Source organism: Pieris rapae, chromosome 23 (assembly GCF_905147795.1).
Source record: "Pieris rapae chromosome 23, ilPieRapa1.1, whole genome shotgun sequence".
NCBI classification, from domain to species: domain Eukaryota; kingdom Metazoa; phylum Arthropoda; class Insecta; order Lepidoptera; family Pieridae; genus Pieris; species Pieris rapae.
In genome coordinates, this window is record NC_059531.1 from 4,522,083 (window position 1) to 4,549,470 (window position 27,388).

At 32.6% G+C, this 27,388-nt stretch overlaps 3 protein-coding genes across 5 annotated transcripts in view; 1 reads left to right on the forward strand and 2 right to left on the reverse strand.

The window, feature by feature from the left end:
- LOC110998260 (lutropin-choriogonadotropic hormone receptor) overlaps positions 1–5,640 on the reverse strand; it is a 105,886-nt gene extending 100,246 nt beyond the window's left edge. For both annotated transcript variants that reach the window (XM_022266813.2, XM_022266812.2), the window contains exon 1: positions 5,354–5,640. In XM_022266813.2, coding sequence (XP_022122505.2) covers positions 5,354–5,520 — 167 coding nt within the window. In that variant the 5' untranslated portion in view covers positions 5,521–5,640. The remainder of the gene's footprint in view (positions 1–5,353) is intronic.
- A 7,589-nt stretch (positions 5,641–13,229) lies between these two features.
- LOC110998246 (Krueppel homolog 2) lies at positions 13,230–24,208 on the reverse strand. Of its 2 annotated transcripts, XM_022266791.2 has the most exons (7): positions 24,034–24,207; positions 21,825–21,986; positions 18,611–18,795; positions 16,968–17,035; positions 16,303–16,436; positions 15,094–15,317; positions 13,230–14,470 (listed from the first exon to the last, which is right to left on the reverse strand). In XM_022266791.2, exons 2-6 carry the CDS (start codon positions 21,983–21,985, stop codon positions 15,095–15,097), a joined length of 771 nt encoding a protein of 256 aa, XP_022122483.2. In that variant the 5' UTR covers position 21,986; positions 24,034–24,207; the 3' UTR covers positions 13,230–14,470; position 15,094. The 2 variants fall into 2 exon arrangements, with proteins under 2 accessions (XP_022122483.2, XP_045489381.1); XM_045633425.1 differs by lacking the exon at positions 13,230–14,470 and having other exon boundaries at positions 15,091–15,317; positions 24,034–24,208.
- Positions 24,209–24,404: 196 nt separating this feature from the next.
- LOC110998262 (probable asparagine--tRNA ligase, mitochondrial) lies at positions 24,405–27,029 on the forward strand. The gene is made up of 3 exons (XM_022266815.2): positions 24,405–24,613; positions 24,692–25,702; positions 26,742–27,029. Exons 1-3 carry the CDS (start codon positions 24,488–24,490, stop codon positions 26,997–26,999), a joined length of 1,395 nt encoding a protein of 464 aa, XP_022122507.2. The 5' UTR covers positions 24,405–24,487; the 3' UTR covers positions 27,000–27,029.
- The last annotated feature ends 359 nt before the right edge of the window (positions 27,030–27,388 follow it).

Below are 27,388 nucleotides of genomic sequence, written 5' to 3' on the forward strand. Positions count from 1 at the left end.
TTAAAGGGATCAAACATTTTGTGGTAGAAGAGAGATAGTTAATGTTTTGTTAATGTCAAATCATAAAAATAACAAAATTGTCTCAAAGATTATAACGATAAAATAAAAAAGATATAATCATTATCACCTAGGGGTATATTAATAATCTAGAAACACTCATACTTCATTTTTTTCTATTAGTTTAGTTTAGTCATAGTAATTTCTGTCCGCGATTGTCGGCTCTGTTACCGTAGACTTTCAAAGTCTCACACGAAACCTGCATGCAAAAACGTAAAATGCAATATTGTGAAGAGGCAAAGAAACTTTATTTACTTAATATTTTAGTTATATTATAAATCTAAAAATATGTAACACGAAACATTCATTGAAATCGGCTGTTTGAGAGTTGGATTACTTCTTGCAAAGTAAAAATCTAAGCTGTGATGGGTTAGATTAATGAAATATATACCTACTATAAAAAACGACTTTTTTTTTTCTCCCATAAAAAACGTCAATTTCATATGGACCTATTTGTATATTTTTCTAGGATACAAAATCTTTATGTTCTTAATAATTTAAAGGAAAACAATGCATCATTCCACCCAAAATATCGTTTAACGAAGATAATTAGTATAAACATAATTAATTTTCCGAGCACTAAATTATGGAAATTCTCGACGATTTCACGCGTAATTTTCGTTAATAGAGTATAATTAATTATGTGGTTTCCTGATTTAAAGGTGTATTTAAAAATGCTGGTACAGAGATAAGACAATGGACGATATAAAAAAGGAAGTAGGTTCGATGTAGATTCGAAGATGCCGATGAGTAGGGATGCCTACAGGTTCAAATTTAATGACGTGGAATAAGTAATACCTGTATCTTATATTCCATAATAAACTTATTTTTAATTTTGAGGACAGTTCGTGAGCTCCGGTCAAGCGGGGCGTGTTTTAGGGCCTGTTTCACAATGTATGGATAAAGTGCCAAATAGCTATGCAACACATAAATTATTCGAAAGATAAAAGTTCCAAATAAGATACTTCGAATTTCATGACGTATAGCGCTATCTGACAGTCGTGAAACGCAAAATTACTATTTATCATACCAATAAGTAACAAATAGCTTATTTGGAACTTATCCGGACATTGTGAAACAGGCCCTTAATGAAGTAATTAATCTTAAAGTTTTTGTACTCTTGCGCAACGTGATCGATTGCAGTCTCCTTGAACCGATTCGATTTTCCTTTTCGGATTTGAGGAAAAAATTGCGACCTCAAGACGATTTCGTTAACGCCGGATATGTCGAGGTCGAGTGCCTTCCTTAAAAGCCTTATTAAAATGTTTTTGTTGTAAAAACCGTAGAATATATGCTATTGGTCATTGGTCATGTTTGTATGTTCGTCTGCCTTAAAAAATTACGAATACAATACAAATACGAATACAAATTACGTCATTAAATTTGTCTCGGTAGACACCCCTACTCATCAGCAAAGAAGACCTGTAGGTAAGTTAGGAAACTGGGTCCACCTGAGTTGTTGATTTGTATGTATATGCTCTCGGGGTGTAACTCCCATGATTTATTTAATTGCAGATGAAGAGAGTGCCTGCGTCCGACTATACTCTCGGGAGGTGACTCCGACTACTTAGGAATTGTCATGCTCATAAGTGATCCAAGTGTACAGCCAGGGCATCATATGCATCATCACGTTTGTAAATGAGCAAATAGTATGCCTTGACACGTACAGTAAGAATAGAAAATAAGGAAACAAATTTAATATTTCCAAACCAAGCTGTGTTACTTGTCTATGAAATAAAAAAATGAACAAAGAAACGGATGACCATATATGGCATAAAACAAACAATCACACTTAAAATATAGCCAAAGATGTAATACATAATATTTACAAAAAGGTTCCAACATTTACAAACGGTATAATACAATAAAAATTATTACTTATTTATTTTTATTTATTCACACTTCGTTGCAAAGAAACACAAATAACACAATACATAAAAACTATAAGGGATGCAACGGGCGGCCTTATCGCTAACAAGCGATCTCTTCCAGGCAACCCTTGTGAGGAAAGACGTTCTTGCGGTGCATAGCAAGGTGGAACGACGGATGTCAAGGTGATACAGATGGAATTTCGTATTTTGCCTCGACATCCGTTAATATATAAAACAAAACATTTGAGTATTTTAGCGAGATTATATTATATGTGTTAGCGTTTGTGTATGTCTTTTGTAGTTTATTATAAAGATGTACCTCGCATGAGTGATATGAATAAACCAGCATTTGCAAATTTCTTTCTATACTTCACAGATCTAGTTTCAAGTGAAACTTCTTTACGCACGATTGACTTGGGGAGTAAGCTGGCGAACGCGTTACGAAAAGTGTGATCGGGAAAGGCGAACGGAAGTTGATTGAGGGATATAAGCAAGAGACAGCAGTGCGCGCGCACATTTTCTTTCTCTCTTTCTCATATAGCCAGTAAATGAAATATATATAGTTCAATCAGTAGTTCGTTTGCGAGTTTACTAGCGTTACGCGAACGGTGATTATTTAGTTATTTTTCGTAATTTTATTTCGTTTTGAACAATTTTATGAATTAATAATATTAGTACCCAAGAAGAAACCGAAGTCTAGAATTCGATCATTTGATTCTCTACCATGAGGTCCTTTCACGACAGTGAAAGAGACTCGGGAACTGGTAAAGGAAAACATCGTTAGGATACCAGTAGGATACCAAATCCTACCTACTTGCCATTTTTCGATAAAAAATTATCAAGAAACAGAGAGCATTCAATCAATTAAATAAAGATTATTATTATTATTATTCGTTGCAGCGCCATTGTTTTAGATGTCAGAAAACTATCGTGGGTCATGTTTTAAACAAAGGTCAAAGCTCACCGATGTCCAGATTAAGCATTTTGATACTGAGCTAGCTAGGATGCCAATAGCTACTCACCACACATATTAAAATCGATATTTGTTTAGATTTTGTTATTTTTATTGTTTTATTTAATACTTTATTTATTTATTTCACTACATTTTTCTATCTTAACAGTCTAAACTCCCACACCAACTATTCTACATAAAAAACATTAAAAAAATAAACTTATATTCCTAAATCTAATAATCTAACAATATAGCAAGCAACTCTTGTGAAGTCAGCAATACATATTTGTATCATCTCTTCGTGTATTTTTTGTTTGCCTATAAGTGCTTTTCACATTTAATATTGTATTTTGTGGTTATTTTAACAATGTAACACTGCCGAGCGTTGGCAAGCTTTTGCCGATAAAAAAAAACAAAACTTCAGGATTTCATACAAATTATAATTTTTGTAAAACGTTTTTGTATGTATTGCGATAGAATTCCAGGACAACATATAGGTTTTACGAGAACTATTTTATTGCTTAGCCGTCTGTGCCCTATATAAACTATATCACGATATTACTACGTATTGCAATTTCTATCGTTAATTTCGGCACTTTCTTTGAAGCTGGGCGTCAAATTTAATCGTGTAAAACATGAGCTTATAACTAATATAAAATTAGGGGTTGCGACGCCGTATTAACGAAAAATCGGTTGTCTGTAAAGTCGGTTTACAGACGATAGTTGAATGCGACAACGTATGAGAAAGTACTGATGGAATGATTGCATTTTTCAAAAGAAAATTTTAATTTTATCTGTTTGATAGATATTTTGTATGGATATAGAGGAGGTAAATGGAAATCACAATTTAATTGATCAATTTACATTTATTTGTAATAAATACAATTGTGTCAATTTTTTAAAGAACGAAAGCTGCCGAACTCGCCGATTTTGCCTCTTTGTCGCTCGTTCCGCACTCTCGCTTGCACTTCAAACCTTAAATGGAACGCCTCAGAGCGAAGTAACGCCGCATGCGTCATGTTTTTTCGTGGGTGCAGCCGGCTCCATCGAATCATAAGACGTTGTCACGTCAAACACTTGACTAATTAAAGAGTTCTTCAATCTAAGTGGCACTTAAGTTGGACATTATCGGGATCGAGAATGTTAAATTACAATTTGAGTGTGGTAACAACCAAAGGGCTCATATTGGCTTCAAGTGTGCCATGATTGTTTATGCTTTTATTTATTTATACTTCGCTACCATAATATACATATGAAAGAAACAAAAAGTAAGTAGGTTATTATTAATAGGTGACGGGCGGCCACCAAAGGTTAATTCTCTCACAAACTCAAAATTAGCAAAATTAGTTAAATAAATAAAATAAAATAAAATTTTTTTTTTCTTAAAACCATTATTTTTTATATTTTTTATTTTATTTATTTATTGACTGGTCAACGTACTCTTGAAGCCTTGTTGTATGTATAAAAAGAAATATGCGATTTTAAAACAAATAGTGACTTTTACACTCGACACAGAACTAATTCATTTAACCACTCCTTATATGGAAATTGTATTCGTTTTTACAACAAACTGTACAAAATGATTTTGATTATGACGTTATTAAATTATTATAACGGCTTTAGAGTGGAGATGAATTCCTAAACTTATCAGATTTAAATTGTATTTTCATTTAAAATAGTGCCATGCCCCTATATATACATATATATATGACTTTAATAATAAGCAAATACGATACATAAAGGATAGGAATTCAGGAAGAAATTACTAGGAAATTGTTAACGAAACAAAATTTCCAAAAAGTGATATTCAAATAATGATTAATCAAATTATGGGGTGTGGCCCACACGTTAACACTGCTTTAGACGATTAACTCATAAAAATATATAATTACTGTATAAACCTAATCATAATTAAGACCCGTGATTATAAACTTGACACATCGCGTGCTAATCGACTAACGCGTTAAACGCGTGTTACAACGCGGAAAAAAAGGGTTGTTAGCTTAGTGGCAATACGATTCTCACCTTTTGGGTCATGGGTTTGAAAAAATGACATGACAATTTCGTTTTAAAACTTATAAAGATAAAGTTACATTCATTGTGAGTGCAGTTTTTATTAAAAAAAATATATGTCAAGACCGGCTACTGTCTAGTTAATCATAAAATTAAGTTAAAAATGCTTCCTTCGTAATGTATTTTAACTCCTTGCAGTTACTACGTTCTTAACACGAGATTTGGCAATAAATTATTAATTAACAATTATATACGTCTCAAGTCAATTAATTTATTATATATATCTTTAATTTAATTAAAGTTGAAATATATTGCGAAGGATAACTAAGTGATTTTAGCAATAACGTGAAGCTTTTAATGACGATTAAAAGCCTTAAGACGTTAAGCTTGTCTGAGCTTTTTCGTCCTCATTTTGTGCACTTTTAATAGTATTTTTCCTTTACAAATATATTCAACTTACACAGAAATCAACCGTTCATTCATAGGTGGTAGATGCTGCAGCCCAGCGGAACGGCAGGTCAGCCGAGTGCCACCATCTGTGCAGGCGCAACCCTGGGGCAATGGGCCAGGGCAGGCGCCCGCGGCCGCCAGAAAAGCCAGCACCGCAAACGTTACACCCTCACGCATCTTAACCGATACCAGAACAACACATCATCACACACAAACACTGAATCCACGTTTAAGCACTTCAGTCATCGCGAGACAACGAAACGCAGCCGATATCGACCGGCCGACCGCTCTCTCTGAATTACGAATACACTCTGAGTGGCTGGCGGTCGCCAGAATGTCTCGCCGGATACGGCGGATCTGACGTAAGCATTACGATCCCGCCATTGATAATGTCCTTTATGAAGCGACACTGTCTAATTGCATTCTTTTGTTTATTTATTTATTTATATATACATTCTAAAACAATGTGTATGCCTAAAAAAAACAAGGAAATATGACATCAAAAAAACACACTTACACATACACATCAATTACATTAGAACTTAAGCTATAATCAAAAGAAAAACTAAAGAAACGGGCACAAAATAAACAAAAAAAAATACTAATATTAACTAATAATATGATAAATTTCTGTTGAGTTGTGCTCACCCGTGATGAAAAGAGACGATAATTATTTAGTTGAAGTCCTGGGGTTACAGTGATTATGTAAGCCGGCGAGGCTTATACTTGTAAAAGGGGTTTAAAATTTGTATCTATTAACTTAATGTGTTATATATAACAAATTAAAATTGATATTCAATTATTGTTTATTAGTAGGAAATTAAAGACTTTTGGTTTATATAGCCGTCCGTTTCCTTATGCAATCTGTTTTTATATGTATTATAGAGGTAACTAAGTGTGAATAAATACATATATATTAAACTAATAGTATGACAGCGAATTGAAATTTTTTTTCTAATTTTGACTGCAATTGTTCGTTCGTGTTCGCAAAATATCAAAAGGCTTTCGATATTTTAAAATAAACAAAATAAGTTTTATGATGACAAAGTAACTAATAAACTCGTTTTTATATATAAATAATTAAAATATATATACGAAAATAAGACTGTATATACGCTTCTTGCTCACTGAAGTGAAATGTAAATGAAAAATGTAATTCATGAAAAACTCAAAATACCGCTTGAATATGTCTGGCAAGATGATGGAACCGTCGAATCTGTTCCGCTATTATGTAAACATAGATTAATAGGCCCCCAAAAAATTATATATAAAATTTCGATTTTATAATCTAACGTAAGTATAATTATAAATTATAATAGTTTAAGGGTGTCCGGCAGAGGGTTGCAACCATACTGTCTGGCAATGCGCAACGCGAGTTTTGATATTCTGAATCAAATATATAAAAAAAACAGTTTTATTTTGTGATTTATTTATTTATCAAGTCTACAACATCATACATATTACTAAATGCACTGATAATTTTATAAAATCTTATATCTAATATGTACGACAATACATGTAAACATAAGTTATGCTAAAAATAGGTATTAAAAAAAATACAACTAAAAACATAAACAAGATAAGATAATTACATAATAAAATAAAATAAAATTACAAAGAATGTTGGAACTTAAAATAGAGAAAAAGAAAAATCATCAGTAAACTGCGAATTACGTACGTAGCTAGTTAGCGTACCTACAGGTTTGAGAAAGGCACCCAACAATGCTTTTTCTAAAACCGATCAGCCCACTACCGAATATATCCAGTTCCGGATTACAGTCGCGAAGAATTCGAACGAGAGGTGCCTGAACTCCTAGGTTGGTTTTGGCAGAAGGAACTTGGAGAATATTGATGATTTTAGACCTAGGGAACGAGTATGGGACTACAATTTTAATACCCTGTAAGAGGTCACTGCTCTGTATATGATTATGCAGCAATTTATGTAAAAAGGTAACACCGGCTAAAGTCCTCCGATCGTACAGTGAAAGCATGTTAAATTTTTTAAGCCGCTGTTTGTATGGGTGCCTATGAGAGAGTCCTCTGCTTTTGAACGCTAGGTGTGATAAATTTGAGATGGAATTTTATACACCTTTGTTACCTGCGAAAGCCACCGTTGCCTCAACTTCATGGGTGGGGAGCATTCTTACCTGTACTAGGTAATAAATTAATTTTATAATTAATAATTCATTAATTAATTAATGTAATTAAAATAATTATAGCTTTTCAGCTATTATTAAAATCCGAAGGTGTGGCACTCACGGGCTCTTGGAGCAGTCCACCTGAAGTATTTTATATTCAGTTTGATTAGTCAAAGTCAAACCTAAGTCCAAAAATCATATATTCAGGTAACACTTATGAACGTCAAAAAAAGAGGTATACATTACATGCTTCTAATTTAACATTAACTGCCAGTTTTTAAATCAAGCATGTAGAACGGAAGAGAAGAACTGGCAATAAACTATCTTTAAACATTTGTAAGAAGCTACAACCAATACAACATGATATATTAAGTAAGTATAAATAATAATTATATAAATTAAAAACAAAGATTTGTCCCAAACCCAAAGATCCTCTATCAGCAAGAGGCATGGTGAAATAGGAGCAACTATATTCTCGTGGGAACAACACAAAATTACACTTTGAGAGGTAAAAAAGAGCAGAAAGAAAACAAAAGCATACTATTTATTCCTTGAATCCTGAAGAAAGTTTCTATTGCGTGAAAAATTGGAAAAAGGGCTAAGGCTAAATCAAAAAATATTAAAATAAATTATATTCATTTTGAAATATAAGATACAGGTATCACCTCATTAAATTTGAATAGGTATCTCTACTCATCGGCAAAGAAGACAGAGGGTCTAGGCCTAAAATAGCATTTAAAATAGCAAATCATCAAACCACACTTGTTTTAAAACAAATATCACATATTGAAGTAGCCTGCCTAGCACTAGTCCCAGGCCCTTTTATCAACTAGATAATCGTTATCTTTATAGTAAGTCTTTTTTTTTAGAATAGATGCTGCCTTCGTCATGTACTACGTTCTTAAGACTTTATTTTTAATCAGCTACTTGTATTGGCAGCCCTGTCCACATTTCCTTCCGTTTGATTTATACACATAACATCACAAAGCTGTTTGCAATGATAACGATGACTTGAATGCTATTCATATCAATGTTTTTGCTTATAAATAGAATTAATTTGCTTCTATCTAAATATAGTTCACTGATTACAATTATCCACGTAATATATGGAGATTACCTTGGTATTTTTTTACCAAGACTTTACAAGGAGAGTATTAAGACCATAGCTTTTGACAATTATAATTAAGTGTTCTTAATATTATGACATTATGATAATTAAGACGACATTTGCCTATTTTATCATAGAAACTTTCAGGAGGCTCAACACCTGTTAGTGATAACGACACTCTCAATACCAGAAGGCTTGCGAGTGCGTTGCCAGCCTTTAAACAACGTTGTAATCTTGAAGGTCCATCACAATCAGTCATATAGGAATTTTAATTTGGTTAATTGTGATTTATAATTAATCGGAATGTAAAACTTTCGTTCAAATTAACAATATATTATATATTTGTAAATATGTATGCTTTTTATTCATATTAATAAGCATACATATTTACAAATATATAATATATTGCTTGCTTTAGCTTAACCAGAAAATGTCTGCGCATTACGTCACAGAAGTTTTGTTTTCCGGGGTCAATGTCCGGGACCTGAAGTTTACACCCGTTTATGTGTTTGCCTTTTGATTTACTATTTAAATGTAATCAAATATTTTTTTGTGTAAATTGAACTGTTAGTACTTAGAATTCTCCAATAAATAATGTTTAATTTAACATGAAATCGCTTTCCGCTTAGTTTTTATTAATACACATCTAAATGTATAAAACAAAGTCGTGTTAGTTACACCACTTATAAACTTAAGATTGGCTGTACAGATGTTAGTTATCTCTTTTGTGGTGAATTCTTCTCCTCTCCGAATAGCAGAATAAGTAATAAAATATCGGATAAGTAATCGAATAACAATAAGTTAATTAATTTAACGAACGCAAATAGCATGTGGTGCCATCTGTTGACAAAACTACGTATCATTTTATATGATACTCTAAATTGTTCAGTGTGCCTCGTACGAAGTCGAATTACCTGCATAATTCGTCAATGTTTCGAGTTTAGCTTTAAAGACATTTATTCTCATAATAGACATTAGTCACTTACATGAGAACACTTATATGCTAACGTTGCAATTTGAAAAAAAAAGAAAAAAAAGAAACTTGGTAGAACTTGGATTAACTTTAATTTCCGTAGATTGGGATGACTCAATAGATGGTCTTTTAATCTTAATTTAAATATTGCTAGGCTGCCTGCACTTTTTACATTTTTTGGGAGTCTATTATACCCCAGTACTCCACCAACGCTCAATGTTTTTTTGCCGTAATTGGTTCTATACTTAGGTAGAATTAAATTATGAGGGCGTCGTGAACTGCGCTTTTGAATTTGATTTATTTTAGAGAATGTAATGTTAGTGTGTATGTAGTCATTTAAATTTTTATAGATTAATAAGCTGGTATTGTATTGAAATAATTGTTTTATATTCATCAGTTTTGTTTCTGTGTAGATTTTTTGTGTGGAAGTTAAGTATGGGTAATGAAAAAGATTTTATTACTTTATTTTGAGCAATTTGAAGATTTGATATGTTAGTTTTAGTTGCAGCTCCCGAAATTTCAATCATGTAAAGAAGGTGGGGTTTTATCGAACTATGACAACCATAATCAGGACATTGATCTTTTCCATCTCAAAAAGAGAGATGTCAAGAAGTACTTGGAGAAGCGTGAAGACTCTGATTTTTTTGAGTAGTAGTTTTAAATTCTTAGTATTATTTGTTGCTGTTAAATGTCAAATTTCGGTATTTTTAATTTATTCTTTTGTTTTTTTTTTATTATTGTATCTTTGTCTTTTAATGCGCTTGCTTGTTTTCTGTTTTTTACATAATTTTTTTATCTATGTAATCTGTTTGGCTTTCTGTATTGTCTTAGTATTTTGTATTATAATATGTATAAATATAAGCTGTTAGATTACTTATAATTAAATAAATAAATCCATTTTACATCGAATTCGTGTCAGTTCAAGAAATTCCGATCTTGAGGTGAATAAGATGCCTAACCAGGTTTTAATGTTGTAGGAAGACATGTGTTACCTCATCAAAAAATGTTGAATATCAGAAAATGATATAATATGCAGTATCGCAATTTTGGCTCTAGAGAGAAGAGGCCTAATGTGTTACTGCAATTCTTCTTTCGCAATGGCAAGCAATAAAAAAATTCTGTATTTGCAAGAAAACTTGTATTATTTACCTAAATGAAATCGTTAAATGAAATAAGTTAACACGAAATTATTTGACTATTAGGCGGAACGAAGTAAGCCGGGTCAGCTAGTAATTCATATTTACAGATATATTTTCACCAGGCGCCATTATTAATTATAATACCCGTGGCGCTAGAACATTTTTGGGTCTGGGCATCAGATTTCTGTATCTGTTTCATGACCATAGGCAAGTATTTGAGCAGACTCCTCTAACACACGAGGTTTTGGGTCTAAGGGCCAGTTTTCTGATCTTTTCCTTCACCATTCGAGTGAATGTTAAATACGCAGATTGAAAGTATGCATAGTCGAAGATCGAACCAACGACCTCAATGATTTAGTGCGCACTACATATAAGATGAATAATAATAATCTATATGGTCCAAGGATGTAATAAATTAAGATTACTAAGCGATGACTCGAAGAAAATGTATGAAAAATGACCAAACAAATTAGGGAAAGAGCCAACTAATTTATTATTCACTCCTATAATGATAATATTATTATAATATAGGCACGTGATATGTAGGGTTGTTTCGTATTAGATCTCATTTCTATGAAAATGAGCTTATATGCAAAACAATTAAGGATAAAAAAACTAGTTGACGAGATAGGGTCTAAATTTATAAATACAAAAACATTTATTTGAATAATTGTTTTTAAATCTGTTTCCTGATCATTTTTTTAAATCTAATAGGCAAGTAGATGATCAGCCTGCAGTGCCTGACACACGCCGTCGACTTTTTGGGTCTAAGATATTATGCGGTTTCCTCACGATGTTTTCCTTCACCGTTCGAGCAAATGTTAAATGCGTACATAGAAAGAAAGTCCATTGGTGCACAGCCGGGGATCGAACCTACGACCTCAGGTATGAGAGTCGCACGCTGAAGCGACTAGGCCAACACTGCTCACAAAAAATTGAAATTCAATAAAAATTACCAGCAAGTCAGCAGATACATGTAATTAGATAACATATTGACATGACAATGCTTTCTTTGAAATTCATCCATAATTCCTTTAATATATTCGCGAAGAATTGAAACGAAAGGTGCCTGAATTTCTAGATTAGTTTTTTGTAGATGAAATTTGGAAAATTAAAGATACTATATCTTATGAATTAGTTATATATATCCTCGCAACATAATTAAGATTTCATTTAAGTTTACGAATCCCGAGTTAAATTTAGTTTTAATTAACAAAACAATACATTTCAATTAACATGCTGACTCATCAGTGAATCCGCAATTTCTCATTACATAGTCGCTTCCGACGTAAATTATTTCCAAGTATTATATGTACATAGTACGTTAATTAGATTTTAATAAAAAGGTTTATTTGTGATGCTATTTCAATATTAAGACTTAAATGATGCACGAATGTATAAAAATATTATGGTGGTACAATCTAAATTTGCAAAAATCTGCTACAATGGCGTGCAAAATTGTGTTAAATAATTAATACGTATAATTTTACATAGGATTGCCTAGTGCTTTAGCGACTCTCATCTCTGAGGCTGTTGTTTCGATCCCCGGCTGTGCACTAATGGTCTATGTGCACATTTAACATTGGTTCGAACGGGGAAGGGAATCATCGTGAGGAAACCGGCTTGCCGTATAGAATTAATATATATTTTTCAAAAACATCCAAGTCGAAACTCCAGTAAAAAGATTTTTGAATGTTTTTAGTGAGTTGTTATAATCTTTGATTGCCATACATGAAGTTGTTCACGTAATTTTTAGTATGAACCAACGATTTGGTAATCTACTCCAGACAAGATGGCGTCGCACCATGGCATGCAATGACTATAAACACAAGGTTTTGCGTGCAGTGGCGTAGCAAAGTGGGGGCGGCAGGGGCGGTCTGCATTCGGTGTCACCTACCCGGTCTCTCAACTTTAAGAACAATGAACAAACAAAATAAAATCGCTAGCATCAAAATGTCTTTTTCAGGGATTCTTTTACTAGCACTAGCTCAGCTCTATGTAGAATTCGGGGATTCCCGCAAAATAACCTGACGCTGTCGTAGGGGATTCCCTGTCCCATTGTCGCGTTCTTTTGAATATGATCCATGTCCTTTATCATATAAAAATTATTGCTTTTCACTTTCGATGGGGTGACACCACCAACTTCCGCACCGGGTGCAACCCAAGATAGCTACGCCACTGTTTGCGTGGTATCTCTTCTCAAAATTACCTCGTCAGTATAACGAGTAAACTTGTCAAGGGGGAACCCTCTCTTTAATCGGCAGCTCAGGTCTGAGCGTCGTGGTCGGAAAGGAAGCATCTGGAGCGAGCAATGTTGCTGCTAAAAAAGCTGTTTCCACCGGTTTTTGGCCAGCGCGTCTCTAATGAAAGCGTCATAATTTTTTTTTTATCGAACAGGGGGCAAACGGGCAGTAGGCTCACCTGTTAATCTTATGGTCTAATTACCCGCCTACGGTATATTAGATCATCGGTATATTGAAGGGAAGACTAATAGTGTACTATTTAGGTACGAGAAATAAAAAACGAAATATTTCTTAAACATTTATTTAAAAATCCATACTACATTCATCCCATAACCAAGTGCAAATATTAATACAAATGTGAAACTTTATTCACAAAAATACATTGAAAGTACATAAATGCCAAGGGAATCGATAATTGTGACACCGATAAGTGGTTTTTATATATTTATTTGTTTGACACATACATTTAGAAAAACATTTAAAGTGAACTTAATTATCCTACAATTTTCTAATTTGAATTATATTGGACCAAATTTGTTCGTATATTAATCCTTAAAAAAATATTTAATCTTACATTAAATCGTTCTAGGCTAGATACGTGATTGGTATAAAGGTAATAGCTATCAGCTGTCAGCTGTCAGGTGTCATCCGTCAAACAGTGACATTTGATAACTTCAATACTTCAACTGTTATTCAATGACATCACATCTATCAGATAACCATTTCAAAATTATCCTGGACCATGGACTCATCACAAATAGTTGTGATATCATTTAAAATAGTAGAAATCAACTAAATACGCATTCATAAACATAATAAAAAAATATCAGTTTAAATTGACTTTGCACTGTCATAAAGATGTCAATCTTACAGGAATGACGTTGACAGGTCTGACGTGTATAACACCAATCAACCGTATCGGCCCACACGATACATTCAAAACCGTATAAACATACAAACATACATGTCTTATGTACTTGAATACAACATAAACCCTTAAACTACCCACATTAAGAAATATTTTGGCGGAAAATAGTTGATTGAAATTGATAAGGCATTTTAGCACACAAGTTCAACGCATAAAGAAACAGAACCTATAAACCCGTATTAGTGTTAGATTCTCTTATGTGTGCTTAGTGGATACTAAAGAGACTGCTAAAATTTATAAATCTGTAATTATTGTGTAGTGATATAAAAATGTGTGTATTGTGTATTCGATGAGTCAAAAAGCCAAATATGACTTGTCAGAAACGTAAATAAAAGTCTTAATTTATAAAACAATTATTATGGAAGGAGCCTTTTGATAACTATAACTACATATTTATAATTTGTCGCAGTCTTAAGAAAATAATTAAAAATGCACCATGTATTTTCTAGTAATTGTGACGTATTATTGATTAGGACACATGACAATTTAATAACGTCAAAATGACGTTTCGAAAGCGACAATAATAGCAGACTCAAGCACAGATTACTATTGTTAAACAAAAATAAATATACTATTGAATGATGTAGTCTTCTTATACCTGAAAATAAAAATTAATTTTTAATATAAAGACTATACGGCTTAGTTAGCTGTTAAAGGTTGTATTATTTCTATTTAAAACTATTTGATGAATATGTTTTGAAAAAAATATTAAAAAGAACTAAGGATTCTCCAGACAGCGTCGACAAAAACTCAACATTTGACAAATGACATCTGTCAAACGAAGTTTAATAACCTGACGTCACGGGTTCGAAGCTGTCGACTGATCTATCTGCGAACCAATTAGACTTAGGGTCCTTCAAGAAAAGAGTGTACCTATTCTGAAAAGGTCGACAACGCATTTGCGAGCCTTCTGTCTATCTTTAAAATCTATCTTTTTTTTTCTCTGCTGTAATTTGCAATCAGCTCTAAGGCTATGAGTGAATTTCTTCTGTGGTGCTGTCATGTGAAGTGACTTCCCATTGGAAGCATCTACTCATCTTCTGCCTAGAGCTACTGCCGGTCTTCTAGCTCTAGAATATCTTGACGTTTTAGTCCACTCACATACTGTCTAATGGTGAGTTGGCGAGCAAGTTCATTCGGATGACAGCTTAACCGCTCTTTGTATTTAGCTGCCAGTCTCCGGAGAAAATCCATCTAAAATCGAAAAATATCTTACTGTACCTTACTCCTGAGCTTCAAGCCTTGGTGCCATCATACACACAACTCTGATAGCGGAGTGCAATCCAGACTTCAATGGTGAGGGTAGACTTTCTTTGTTGGCTACCCTCTCGGCCACTGAACGCAACTCTCTGAATGTGTTACGGGTGTATGGATTACGACGAGAGGCATACCGCCACAACACGAAGTAATAGTACATGAAGGGTGTTAGCAGACCGCTGTAGCCGCTGTAAGAGAAGAAAGAAGAAACGCTGCTTAAAGGGTTTAAACAAGTAAATAAGAAATTACACAAACTCAAAATCATGTATGTGTGAATATGTGTCAGAAGAATTTAAGATTTAAGAAAAATCACATTTGAATATTTCTCTGTCTACCTTCGCTGTCCAAGTTAAGACTCCTTCAAGCCATTAATTATTGTGGTGATGCCTAATGGCTTTTAGATAATCCCACTACCTTAAACCTTTACTCCTATGTGCAGAGCCCCATTTGTTACCTTAGGTCTGTTGGTGAACTTGAGAACTTAATAACACTTTCCATAGGGTTGTTATGTTCTTAGTTCCCTCTCATATATATAGTTATATCTAGTGCAGCTTAATACATACACTACACATACTCCTGACATTTATAAAATATAAATTTAATCTATAATTAATAAGTATTTCAAATTTGATTTAAAGATTCAAATTAAACGTAATGCAAGAACCCGCCAAATCGCTACACAAGATGGCGTCGCACCAGTCATAGATGTCATATGGAGACGTCAAGTGTTTAGTGCGCAAATTGTTAAGTCATCATCGATTTGACTAATCTGTGGCCGTTTCGTGTCATGTCCGTCAATATTTTAAATTATGAACCTATTGTAATGTTATGTACTCTGTATTCTATAACTTAAAATACGCAGGTAAAACTACATATTGACGCTTTGATTACATATAGAAATCCTTTGTGCGTGTTTGTTTAAAATTCTCCTTCTACTAAACCGATTAATTGATTTTTTTGTGTATCGAATTTGATTTGATTTAGTATTAAATTTTTGTAGGACCAAACTTAACTAACTTTGTACTAAAGCTATTACAATCGAAGTTGGATTTTAGGAAGCAGGTTTAACCCCAACATAATTCCTATAAATCTAATGTGTTTTTAATCAAACGACTGGACCGACTTTAATGATTTTTGTTTGCAGGGCGTATTGTATAAATAATGTCTACTTACAATAGTGCCATGATGGCAACCAATGGGAATAGAGAGATTTCAGCCAATGCAGCCGCGCGTAAAATATTCCGCGATTGTAATTCCACTAAAGAAATGAGCAGGCGAGCCACCCACATGGAGTTTTGGCCCAAAGTCTGCAAATAAAATACCATAGTTAGCAGATAAAAAAATTCTTTAGTTTTTTTAAGGAATTTTTTTTAAACATGTATATAACATAATAAATATAATAAAAACAATGGCGCTACAACTTTTTTTATTTATTTATTCTCACTTTGTTGCATAAAAAATTAAAAATCATATATTAATAATAAAAATTAACACAAAACTATAAGGGATACAACGGGCGGCCTTATCGCTAACAAGCGAGCTTTTCCAGGCACCTCTACTAAAAAAAATTAATAAAAATTGAATTATAATAAAGTTTTTAGGTCTGAATCTCAGATTTCTGTATCTGTTTCATCAATGTAATAGGCAAGCAGGTGATCAGCCTATGCCTGACTGCCTGGGTCTATGGCATGTCATTCCTCACGATGATCCCTTTCACCATTCGAATATTAACACAAAAAAAATTGGTGCACAGCTGGGGATCGAACCTACTACCTCAGGGATGAGAGTCGCCCGCTAAAACCACTAGACCACCACAGCTCCACAATAAATATACTTACATCCAATATTGTGAGTGAATAGGAAGCGGCGTGCAGCATCGCGAACAAGAAAATCGGCGTCAAAATTACTGTATAATATTAAGAAATTCTTATTTATATGAAAAAAAGTTTTTTTTTTATTTAAAAAAAAAAAGTTTTTTTTTAAGGGTGTCCATGGGCGGCGGTATCACTTAACATCAGGTGAGCCTCCTGCCCGTTTGCCCCCTGTTCTATCAAAAAAAAAAAAAAATTTAGCGCAAAAATGCCTCGCAGCCCATTTAGTGGATGCGTTGCCGGCCTTTCAGGTAGGAGTACACTGTAACTTTGCATGGCAATAATTATGTCAACATTTAACCGAATTAAAATAACATGTGTACATAGCCCTTGTGCTTGTCTATGTCATAGAGGAACGCGAGGATGACGTCATATGCTATCGAAGTAAGTATTTCCCGCCAAGGCTATATACCACGACTTAACCTCATAAATATCATCAGAAATCTGGTAGAAGGTTCTTTAGGCTGGACATAGAGTAACTTTCCTTCTCCAAAGTAATTTGAAATTATATCGTCTCAGCCAATATTAAATATGTTCATTTTAAGTTAAAGTGACAAGAAAACAATTCAAGGCGTCAAGGTTAACCGGTTTTATTAATTGTAGAAGCGATCTTCGATATTAATAAACATGGTTTGTACTTGCGCTGTAACTCAATGTTTAACAGCACACAGCTGATTTCACGTGACCTGACATTTTTAATTGAAAAAATGCTTGAAAGCATTACATTTGTAGTAAATATACGTGGTAAGAAACTTTAAAACCTCTTTGAATATCAATCGTAGTCTGTGCTATGTTTACCAATAGCAATTGCGCTGTGCCCATTTGAATTCGAAATTCAAAAAAACGTGTACTTCGCGGACTGTGACTATGTTTTACCAATAGGGATTGCGCTGTGGCAATCTTAATCCGAAATTAAACAACCCTGCAAAGGACTTGCAAAGAAAAATCTCTAAACGCATCAATACAATGTATAGTACAAATAGAATTTGTTTAAAACAAATTTAAAAAAGTTTCTAATACAGAAACATTAAAACCTCTTTCAATATCAATATAGTCTATGCTACGTTTTATGAAAAGCAAAATTGCGCTGTGCCTTAATTCGAAATTCAAAAAAACCTCTATTTCGCGAAAAAAATCTCAGCGTATCGATACCATGTATATAACGTAAATGAGATTTTCTCCATTGTAAAACCATATAGAGGATTTTTTTTTTAATAATATAAAAGACTGATAATAAAACTGATTTTAACTGATTTATTTTATTTTTGTTTGTCTTTATCCCGTATTGATATATTTTTTATACCATTACCAGACACTTCATGTTCAGGCCTAATGCCGATGAACCCTTTTTCCATTGCAAGCATTAATTCCAAATACATAGCACCATTCAAACAAACGTTCATTAGGCTGAAATCTATTCTTTACTTAACTAAAGACCGGCAACGCACTCGTCTGGCAATCAGTGTCTATAGGCATCACTAAACATCAGACCTGACCATTTGGCCCTGTGCTATAAAAACAAATTTTATCGAAGAAACTCAGATTTGACTCAGCAGAAATTTTAAGTACTTATCTGAGAATCTGGACCAGCTCCAAATAAAAAAGGATACACAAGTTCGGCGCAACGTTCATGAATATCAGCGAATAGAAGAGATAGTGAGCGCTGTCTTCCAAGAAGAACCGGTTGAGGAACTCCTGCGATAACCTTATCTCCGAAGGTGGGATCCGTTGGTGCAGTCTCAACGCTGACGTCGCTGCATTCGCTAATAACGCCTTGTAGAAAGCTGATGTTGAACTGTCAAATTATTAAAAGTTTGTGTTAGAGTAATGTTTTTATAGTAGGGGAGCCCAAGAGGGGATTTCGGGATTTACTCAAGCGCGGCAGATTAATATACAGGGGGATACCTTGTAACCGGTTAAGTACCTCCACCAAATATGAGGCTCATATATAAGGCCGCCCGTGAAGAATACAGGATCAGATTAGTAAAAAAAAATTGATCATCAGACATTCTCGAGCGCGTCAGATTAAGGTAGTGTGAGTTAATCACATCCTAAAAAGGGTATATTCCACTAATCTGACAATTTGAGAGTGACGTAAAGAGAGGGGAGGGCAGCAAAGTTGTAAAAAAAAACGTCATCTTGACATTCTCGAGCGTAGCTAATTTTTTTTTTATTTTGAATGAAATAATTCAAGAATATTGAAAAATATATAATCTGACGATTTCGGCAAGCGGAATAACAAAATTTCGTCGATAAAGTTCGTGCAATAAACGCGTGCAGCTGCGTGATGCCTACATTTCCTTCTCCGCGTTTCCCTCAAAATTAGATTTCATGTGAATTTGAACCGTTTCGGACCGATAGATTTTGAGAAATTTTGAAAAATCTAAAAAAATAACAATTTGTTTTTTTGAAAGTGTTTTTTTGCAATTACTTTTAAACGGCTTTATCCATCAACTTCAAAAAACTAATCCACCTTTAAGCTTGAAAAACGACGTCGATCGCCACCAAACTGGTCAAATCGGTTGATTCGTTCGAGAGATATCGTGAACGAAAGAAAACCGAAAAGTGTTTCTATCACATAACTTCGACATTTCATCTCGGATTATCGTTTTTGATGAAATTAAATAATTAGAGCTTAAAAAATGCGTCGATCACCGTCAACCGCGGGAAAATTGCTTGATCCATTCAAATGTTATTGGGGTTTGAAAATTTCAAAAATAGTGTTCTATGAAACTTCTATCAGACTTTCGAGCTGGGAGAACTCAAACGCATAGAAATATTATTTCTTTGAACTCAGCGAGCTCATAAGTACAATTTTAAGCGCCCAGGAATGGAATTGCAGGGATGGCCTTTAGGGTGAACCGTTTTTCTAATATTTTTTTTGTCAGATCAGGCAAATCCCTCTAGATAATCATCAGATTATGAGACAGTACGTTTAGAATATAAATCTGAACCATATATATCTTAATCTGACGCGCTCGAGTATTTCAAAATGGCGAATTTTTTTTGCACATTATAATAATGGCTGCGAGTTTGCGTCAGATCGAAATCGTCAGATTATTGAATGAGAGCTTTTTTTTTGGTGCAAACCTTAGAAAACCTGACGCGCTCGATTAAATTTTTTTTTTTTTCATTTTTAACCCTTACGTACAACCACCCCCATCATGCAAATGATCAGATTAACATACGTACATTATTAAAAATACGTAGGACATTGATGCTATCAATATCTGACGCGCTCGAGTATGTCCATGCAACAGTTTTTTTTTACATATTTAAACATCTATAGCCGCTTTCCCCACCGATAAAAAGGTATATATCATACAATATTTTTTTCTTCTTATCATCTAAGCTTTGCAACCCAATAGGTCTCCACGACGCTCGAGTAAATCCCTATTTAGCATCGTGGGCTCCCCTACCATATCCTGTGTCGCTAACGTTAATTCGAAGCCTGCATCAAAAGGTTTTCTATGTGTATTAAATGCGCTTGATTAAAAACATCGTGAGGAGTGTTACACCATAGATAACAATAGAGCGGCGTGTATCAGAGAAGACTTATCTACTAACCTATTAGAAAACAAATAATCTGAGGTCCAGATAAACTAATTGGCCGTTTAAGTACATTAGCAGATTTACTGCTTATTAACTAAACTTACCTCCCCCCCTTTTGTCAGAATAAGTAAACAAAGCTCTAAAAAACACACACATAAACATTTTTTGAAGGAATCCTCGTGCAAAATGCATCGTTGTGTTAATGTTGTGCTAAATAATTGTTTACGTAATCACCAAATAAGAAAAATCAAAGAAACAGACCCTCCCCCACCCTTATGGTTCTTACGAAAGACTTGAATGATCCCTTATATTTAATATAGAGATTACTGTCGCCTAAACTCTCCACACAAAAACTGTCATTATCATTGCAGCGACTTAAAATTTAACGACATGGTTCTCTTTTCTCTTTGACTCATTTCCTGTTAGACTACAAGATGCAGTCGTCTGGTGCTGGGAGCTGAATATTTTATGTTTCTATAGTTTTCCTATTCTAATTCTATCTTTGTTTTTATTACATTTATTTCGCTGTAAAGAGCTGTTACTCTGCAATGGCATCATTGTATATATATACACCTGACAATGTAGTAAAAAAGTCCTAAATTCAATAATTTTTAACTTATCCTTAAACATTTCCTATGTCATATTTAAACAAATCCCAATCCTATCTAGCTTTAAAATATGAGAAACTTTGTACATCTGGCAGCCAAAGTGATTACAATCAGTGAACATAATTTTACTGGAAAGCCAGAACATCCTACAATATCCAAACAAGTATATTAAGATGAAATAATTTTTGTACCTGTATAATTTAAATATTACTTGACCTTGAAGCAGCTTATGTTTAATACAACTTTTTATTTATCAACCAAAGGTAACACAACTGAGATATAATATTATTGTCTTTAACCTTGTAATGATGTTATGAATATATTAATAATCTTACACATTTAGTTATTAAACATACAAAAATATAAAATAAATGAAATTTGTTTGTTCCTAAACTAACTTCGGCAGTAAATTTAAGTATCTAATAATATCATTAACTTCTTGTTACAATAGAAAAACATCACCACTATTCATTCGTAAGTATCAAAAATTTTATAAGGATTTTTTAATATGATTCAAAATACCTTTTTAGATTATTAATTTAATGAAGACAAAATACTTAAAAAGTTCTTTAAACTACACAGAACTGATTTATCACTTTAGCAACGCCTTAACTCTTAGAAAAACTATTCTAGAGATTGTATTATTTGTATCAAAGCTACTTACTTTGTAAATATAGGAATGACATATCCAAATGTGAACAATATGGTCAAAATACGAGTTCCCCATAATGCCACATATATTTTATTTTCTATAACATGAGCTTTCAACGCAGGTATTCCCTTTGGTGGGCCTGTGTCACCGCCTTGGGGGTTTGGGTCCGTCATTCTGTAAAGAAAATCATAAATTTACAAAACCTTTATGTATCAAATATATTAGATTTCAAAAGTAAACAAATACTATCTCTAACATCATCTTTAATGTACATGCTCTAACATCAGTAAAAATAAGATAATTATCCTCTAAAACCTATATATATATATTAAACAGTTTAACTTGTGATTTAAACTAATGCAATGCATGAGCCATGAAGGCAAATTTTCAAATATTTGATTTTCAACAATCATCTAAATTTTTATTTAGTTTTTTTTTGAGTTGATTTTTGAGTCAGAATATGCATCAGACATAGAAGATCTAAGTAAAATTATCAATAAAACAGAAAATGTGCCATGTACTTTCAGTGTTATATGTTATATTATTACTGATTGTATAATTATATTATATATTTTAAAGATATTATTTTTTTGTTTTATTATCAACTTTTTAATATAATTGGATCTTTATACCAAATGGGTAAAATAATAGGTTTATTGCTACAAAATGTTGGCTAAATAACTCCAAGTGTATTGTCAAGAAATAACACTTGGCAGTTTGGAACTAGTTAGCATTGAGATAAGTACACTATGTTTAATTCCAAAGGTATTGCTAACTTTGAGATGGACATACTTATGTAAAGATTTACTTAAAGGTGAGCTGAAGCCAATAAATAAACTGACTCCAAAGCCTAAATACAATATTGTAAGAATCAAGTATTAAAACATAAATAATGCTGTGATGGAGTGAAAGTACAAACAAAAAATGAAGTTACTTTCACTTAATTTTTTATATAACAAATTAAAGTGATTTTCAAGTGAAAAATGGACAGATATATTCAAAAGTAGTTTTGAGGTGAGGATTGTGAGGAAATCAACATGCCGACAGGCAACCCAAAATGTTTCGTGCCGTCAGGCAAAAATGACTGACAAAAAAAGAATAGAATCTATAAAAATTAGTTCCACCTTCAATTTTACTGCGTAAATTCACATTTAAGATTTATACATATATATATATGTTAAAATTAAGTTAAGGAACACAAGGTTCAACAAGTTATAATAATGTTTAAAATGAAGTCATTGCCAAGGTCAATGACAATGTTTGAATTGGTGGTAGGAAAAATGTATATATTCAAAGACAAACAAATTGAAAAAAAAATTGTTTATTTTATTTAATTTATTATTATACCCCCTGCAGCAGCTTAACATAGCTGAACTTATATTTTTAATTGTTTGTAAAATATATATTAAATGTTTTTTAATTGAATATCCTAAGGATACATTATTTTTATATAGTTCAGTAGTTATTCATAGTCATCAATAATAAAAAATAAAAAAATCATCTTTATTACATTACCTACATAAGCACAGATGTACAGTGAAATTTAAGAATGTTTGATCCAACAAGTATGTCAAAGAAAGTTGTTTTCACTTTTTATTTTACTCGTGGTAAATTGATTTTATTATTTTGTATCCAGTTGTTATAATGAACAATTGTGATGATAGTCACACAAATAGATGTGTTTAAATAGTATTTAATCATATCAAATATATATCAAGGATCAACAAATATATACTTACAAGGATCTTTTTTTTAATAATTTCTAAAATAAATAAAATATTAATAATATAAACTTAGGGAAAATCGAAGGTATAATAAAAGATAATGTTATCAGTAAATTCCAGGTAAACATGAAATGTCAGACTTCTTTAAATAATCTTTAAGGTTACTTATCATGTTTCAATTGGTATTAATTATAAAATCTTAAAAAATGTATTATAATGCGGTAAAAGATTTAAAGCGGTCACATACGACATTTCTTTCCTTCCACAAATTTAATCAGAATAAAAGTCATACTAATCAACGATAAAGTAGGCCACGACAAAAATTCAGTGTAGATACAGAGGTGACTATAGTACTTAATTACATAAAGTATAATTTAATAGCCTCACGATGTAGAAAAACTCGTTTGGGGAAATCGCTTTAGAATATTATATTTATGAAAATGTATATATGATCCAAGCTAGGTTTTGGTTATAGTAAATAATTTATAGCAACTTACATTCCTGTAAAATGACTTAATCACTGGTTACTTCAGGGGCGATATAATTCAATTTTAGTTAAGATTTTAGCACCCACAAGTCACAACGCAGTCCTCGAAAGCACAATAAATACGATTAAGAATAAGAATTACGAAAATGATGAATGTACTCTATTCACTATGAATACGTGACCATGATTTGCTAAAATGACATAAATTGATGTTTGACAATCTACATTCTACACTCTGTCGCTGAAACAGATTAAAACGATTATATTCTCCTAGACTTAAAGATTAAAAACGATTAGTTATCTGTTTTGAAAACGATCCAACATAGAATATTTTGTACTCAGAACAGCTAAGAATGCTAATACACTGTACAGGGTCAACTGTCAAGTGTCAGAACACAAGGAAATAAAATTCAAAATATAAATAAAAATAGAAAAATTTAGTTTTCCTTAAATTTAATGTAAACATGTTTCGGAAGCATAAATTACTAACATCCAAGGGCTTAAATTTAATTACACAATACTATAAAAAATATAGCGTAGTGGCATCATTACTAAAAAATGCAAATATTGGTAATATAGCTGAAGTTAAGGTTAGCATTTGATAATAAATGAAATTTTAATTATATTCAATACTGTACATGGTTTAATTGTTTTTTCTTGCTATCCAGGGTTGGGTTAAGAGCTTAAGAGTCCAGAAAGACCTCGTATTCGCAGATGTGAGCGACGGATCAACAGCTAACAAATTACAGGTTTTGATTCCTAAAAACCTAAAAACCAATGATTTAACATATGGTAGCGCAGTTCATATTACAGGAAAACTTGAAAAAAGCCCTCGGGGTCAGCTTGAATTACGAGCTAATCATGTAAAAGTTTATGGAACATGTGTAGTTCTTGAAGGGTATCCATTCAATCCACGTACAGCTCATCCGCCAGAATATATTCGCAATTATTTACACTTACGCTGTCGTACCAATTACATATCAGCAATGCTTAGAATCCGTCACTCTGTCACGAAACACATACATGACTTTTTTGCATCAAGGAATTATTTAAATGTAAACACACCTATATTAACTTCCAATGATTGTGAAGGTGCTGGAGAAACATTTAAAGTTTTACCTGATAGTGAGGAAACTATTAAAGCCATGTTGCAAGAAGGAAAAACTAATGATGATGTATATTTTGGAAGGAAATCATTCTTAACAGTGTCTGCTCAGTTACATTTAGAAGGTATTTGTAGAGGAATGGGTAATGTTTATACTTTAGGTCCGACTTTTAGAGCTGAAAACTCAAGATCACGTCTTCACTTATCAGAGTTTTATATGTTAGAAGCAGAACTTGCTTTTTGCGATGATATAGAACAACTACAATCTATTTTAGAATATTTAATGAAACATATATTTAGTGAAATAAGAAATACAAATGAAGCTGATTTATATTTAATAGATAAGAACAATATAGCCCCTACTTGGTTAAAGGATAGATTTATTACCTTAACTTATGATGAAGCAAGAAATATCTTAAATAAAAAGGGATTAATAACAAATGAAGATGGAATTAATAAAGAACAAGAACTAGCATTAGTGGAGCACTGTAGTGGAATTCCAGTGTTTGTGGTGCAATGGCCTAAAAACCTAAAATCATTTTATATGAAGGAGAGTGATTTGGATGATAGTAAGGTAACTTAGAAAGAAAATTTTCTTTTTTAATATACACAATAACATACAGTACTTCACAGTATTGTTATACAGGTGGCTCAAAAAAGAGTGACAAGTGGTGGTCCAGAATAGAGCACCTTATAGGAACTCAAATTGAAAATTCGAATTTTTAGGTTATTAAAAAGCACTGATTTGATTTGGCAGTTGTATAAGTAAAATACATATTTTAGTAACAAGTTGGGCATTCAAAACTTAGCAGTAAACAAAAAATAGTAGTAAAAATAGAAATAATAGCAGTGAAGTTACAAGTGAGCCATCCTTAAACTAAGATTATTTTTCTATCCATGACATTGATATGTAAGACAAAATAATTGGCCAATTGTTTTGAATTAAATATGTCTTTTAAATGTCTAAAAAGTGCAATTTAATTTTCTTTTAATTGCTAGTATTTCAAAGACACCCAACAATTACTTAAACAAAAACTTGAGAGGTGTCAAGGGACACCCCGGATGGATTGAAAAGTTCCTTTTAATTAATTAGTAAGGAATTGTAATAATTTTCTTTATTTTAAGTTATAATAATATTTTTTGTATTATTAACAAATATGTATAATGTAATGTAATATAACCTTAATCAGTAGGCTCAATTTTAGTAATTAGAGTGCCTAAAATTTTTATTTTCTATTAATTTATTGTGTTTTATTTTGACAAGAAATCTGAATACAATTAGAGACATCTATTGAAACCTATGTACATTTTTTTAAGAAAAAGTTCCGTTCCGTCATAGAGATGTCGCTAGCTTCGTCGTAACAAATTTCGTCTTAATTTTTGCCGTTTCGAAAGCGTGATAAGGAACTTCGTTCCAAAAGCGGAATATCACCAAAAAGAGAATAGTTGAACATACGGGTACCTCTAAGGTTCTATCTCTGGGCCTCCGTTTGACAATACTTTTGGTCATCCTGTATATGTACTAGCATACAATCCACGATCACACATTTTCATACATCAAAAGTGTTTAGACAGCTGTTTAACACTTTATAGATTTGATAATCATATTACAGGTGGATGCACTAGATCTCTTAGCCCCAATTACAGGCGAAATAGCCGGTGGAAGTCTCAGAGAAGATAATTATGATAAGCTACAATCTAAATTACCCTCAGAAGCTTTAAATTGGTATTTGGAGCTTCGGAAGTTTGGAAATATTCCAACTGGGGGATTTGGATTAGGACTTGAGAGATTATTGCAAGTTGTATGCGGCATACCTAATATTAAAGATACTTTACCATTTCCGAGGTGGCCACATAATTGTAGTATGTAATGTTGAGAAATAAATTATATTTAAATTGTTTTTTTTTTATTTAAATAAAAATAATCTCTATTACACTGTATAATATAATATAAAACTGTACCTACACTTTCTTGCCTCTGAGCAAGCACTATTTTGGCAGTATTCCATTCAAAATAATAAAATTTACATGAATTCGTGAAGTTTGAGTATGTAATTATATAAAATGGCATAGCATAATCTTAATTCCGCATTTGGCTTGCCCCGGAAAACAGTCGTTAACAGGACTATTACGATTGTTTTAATGCTGTGTCATTCTTAAATTCCTCGGGTAACGAGCTAATTTTTGCAAAACATCTAAATATATAAAATAAAGTCGTGTTAGTTACACCACTTATAAACTTAAGATCGGATGTACAGAT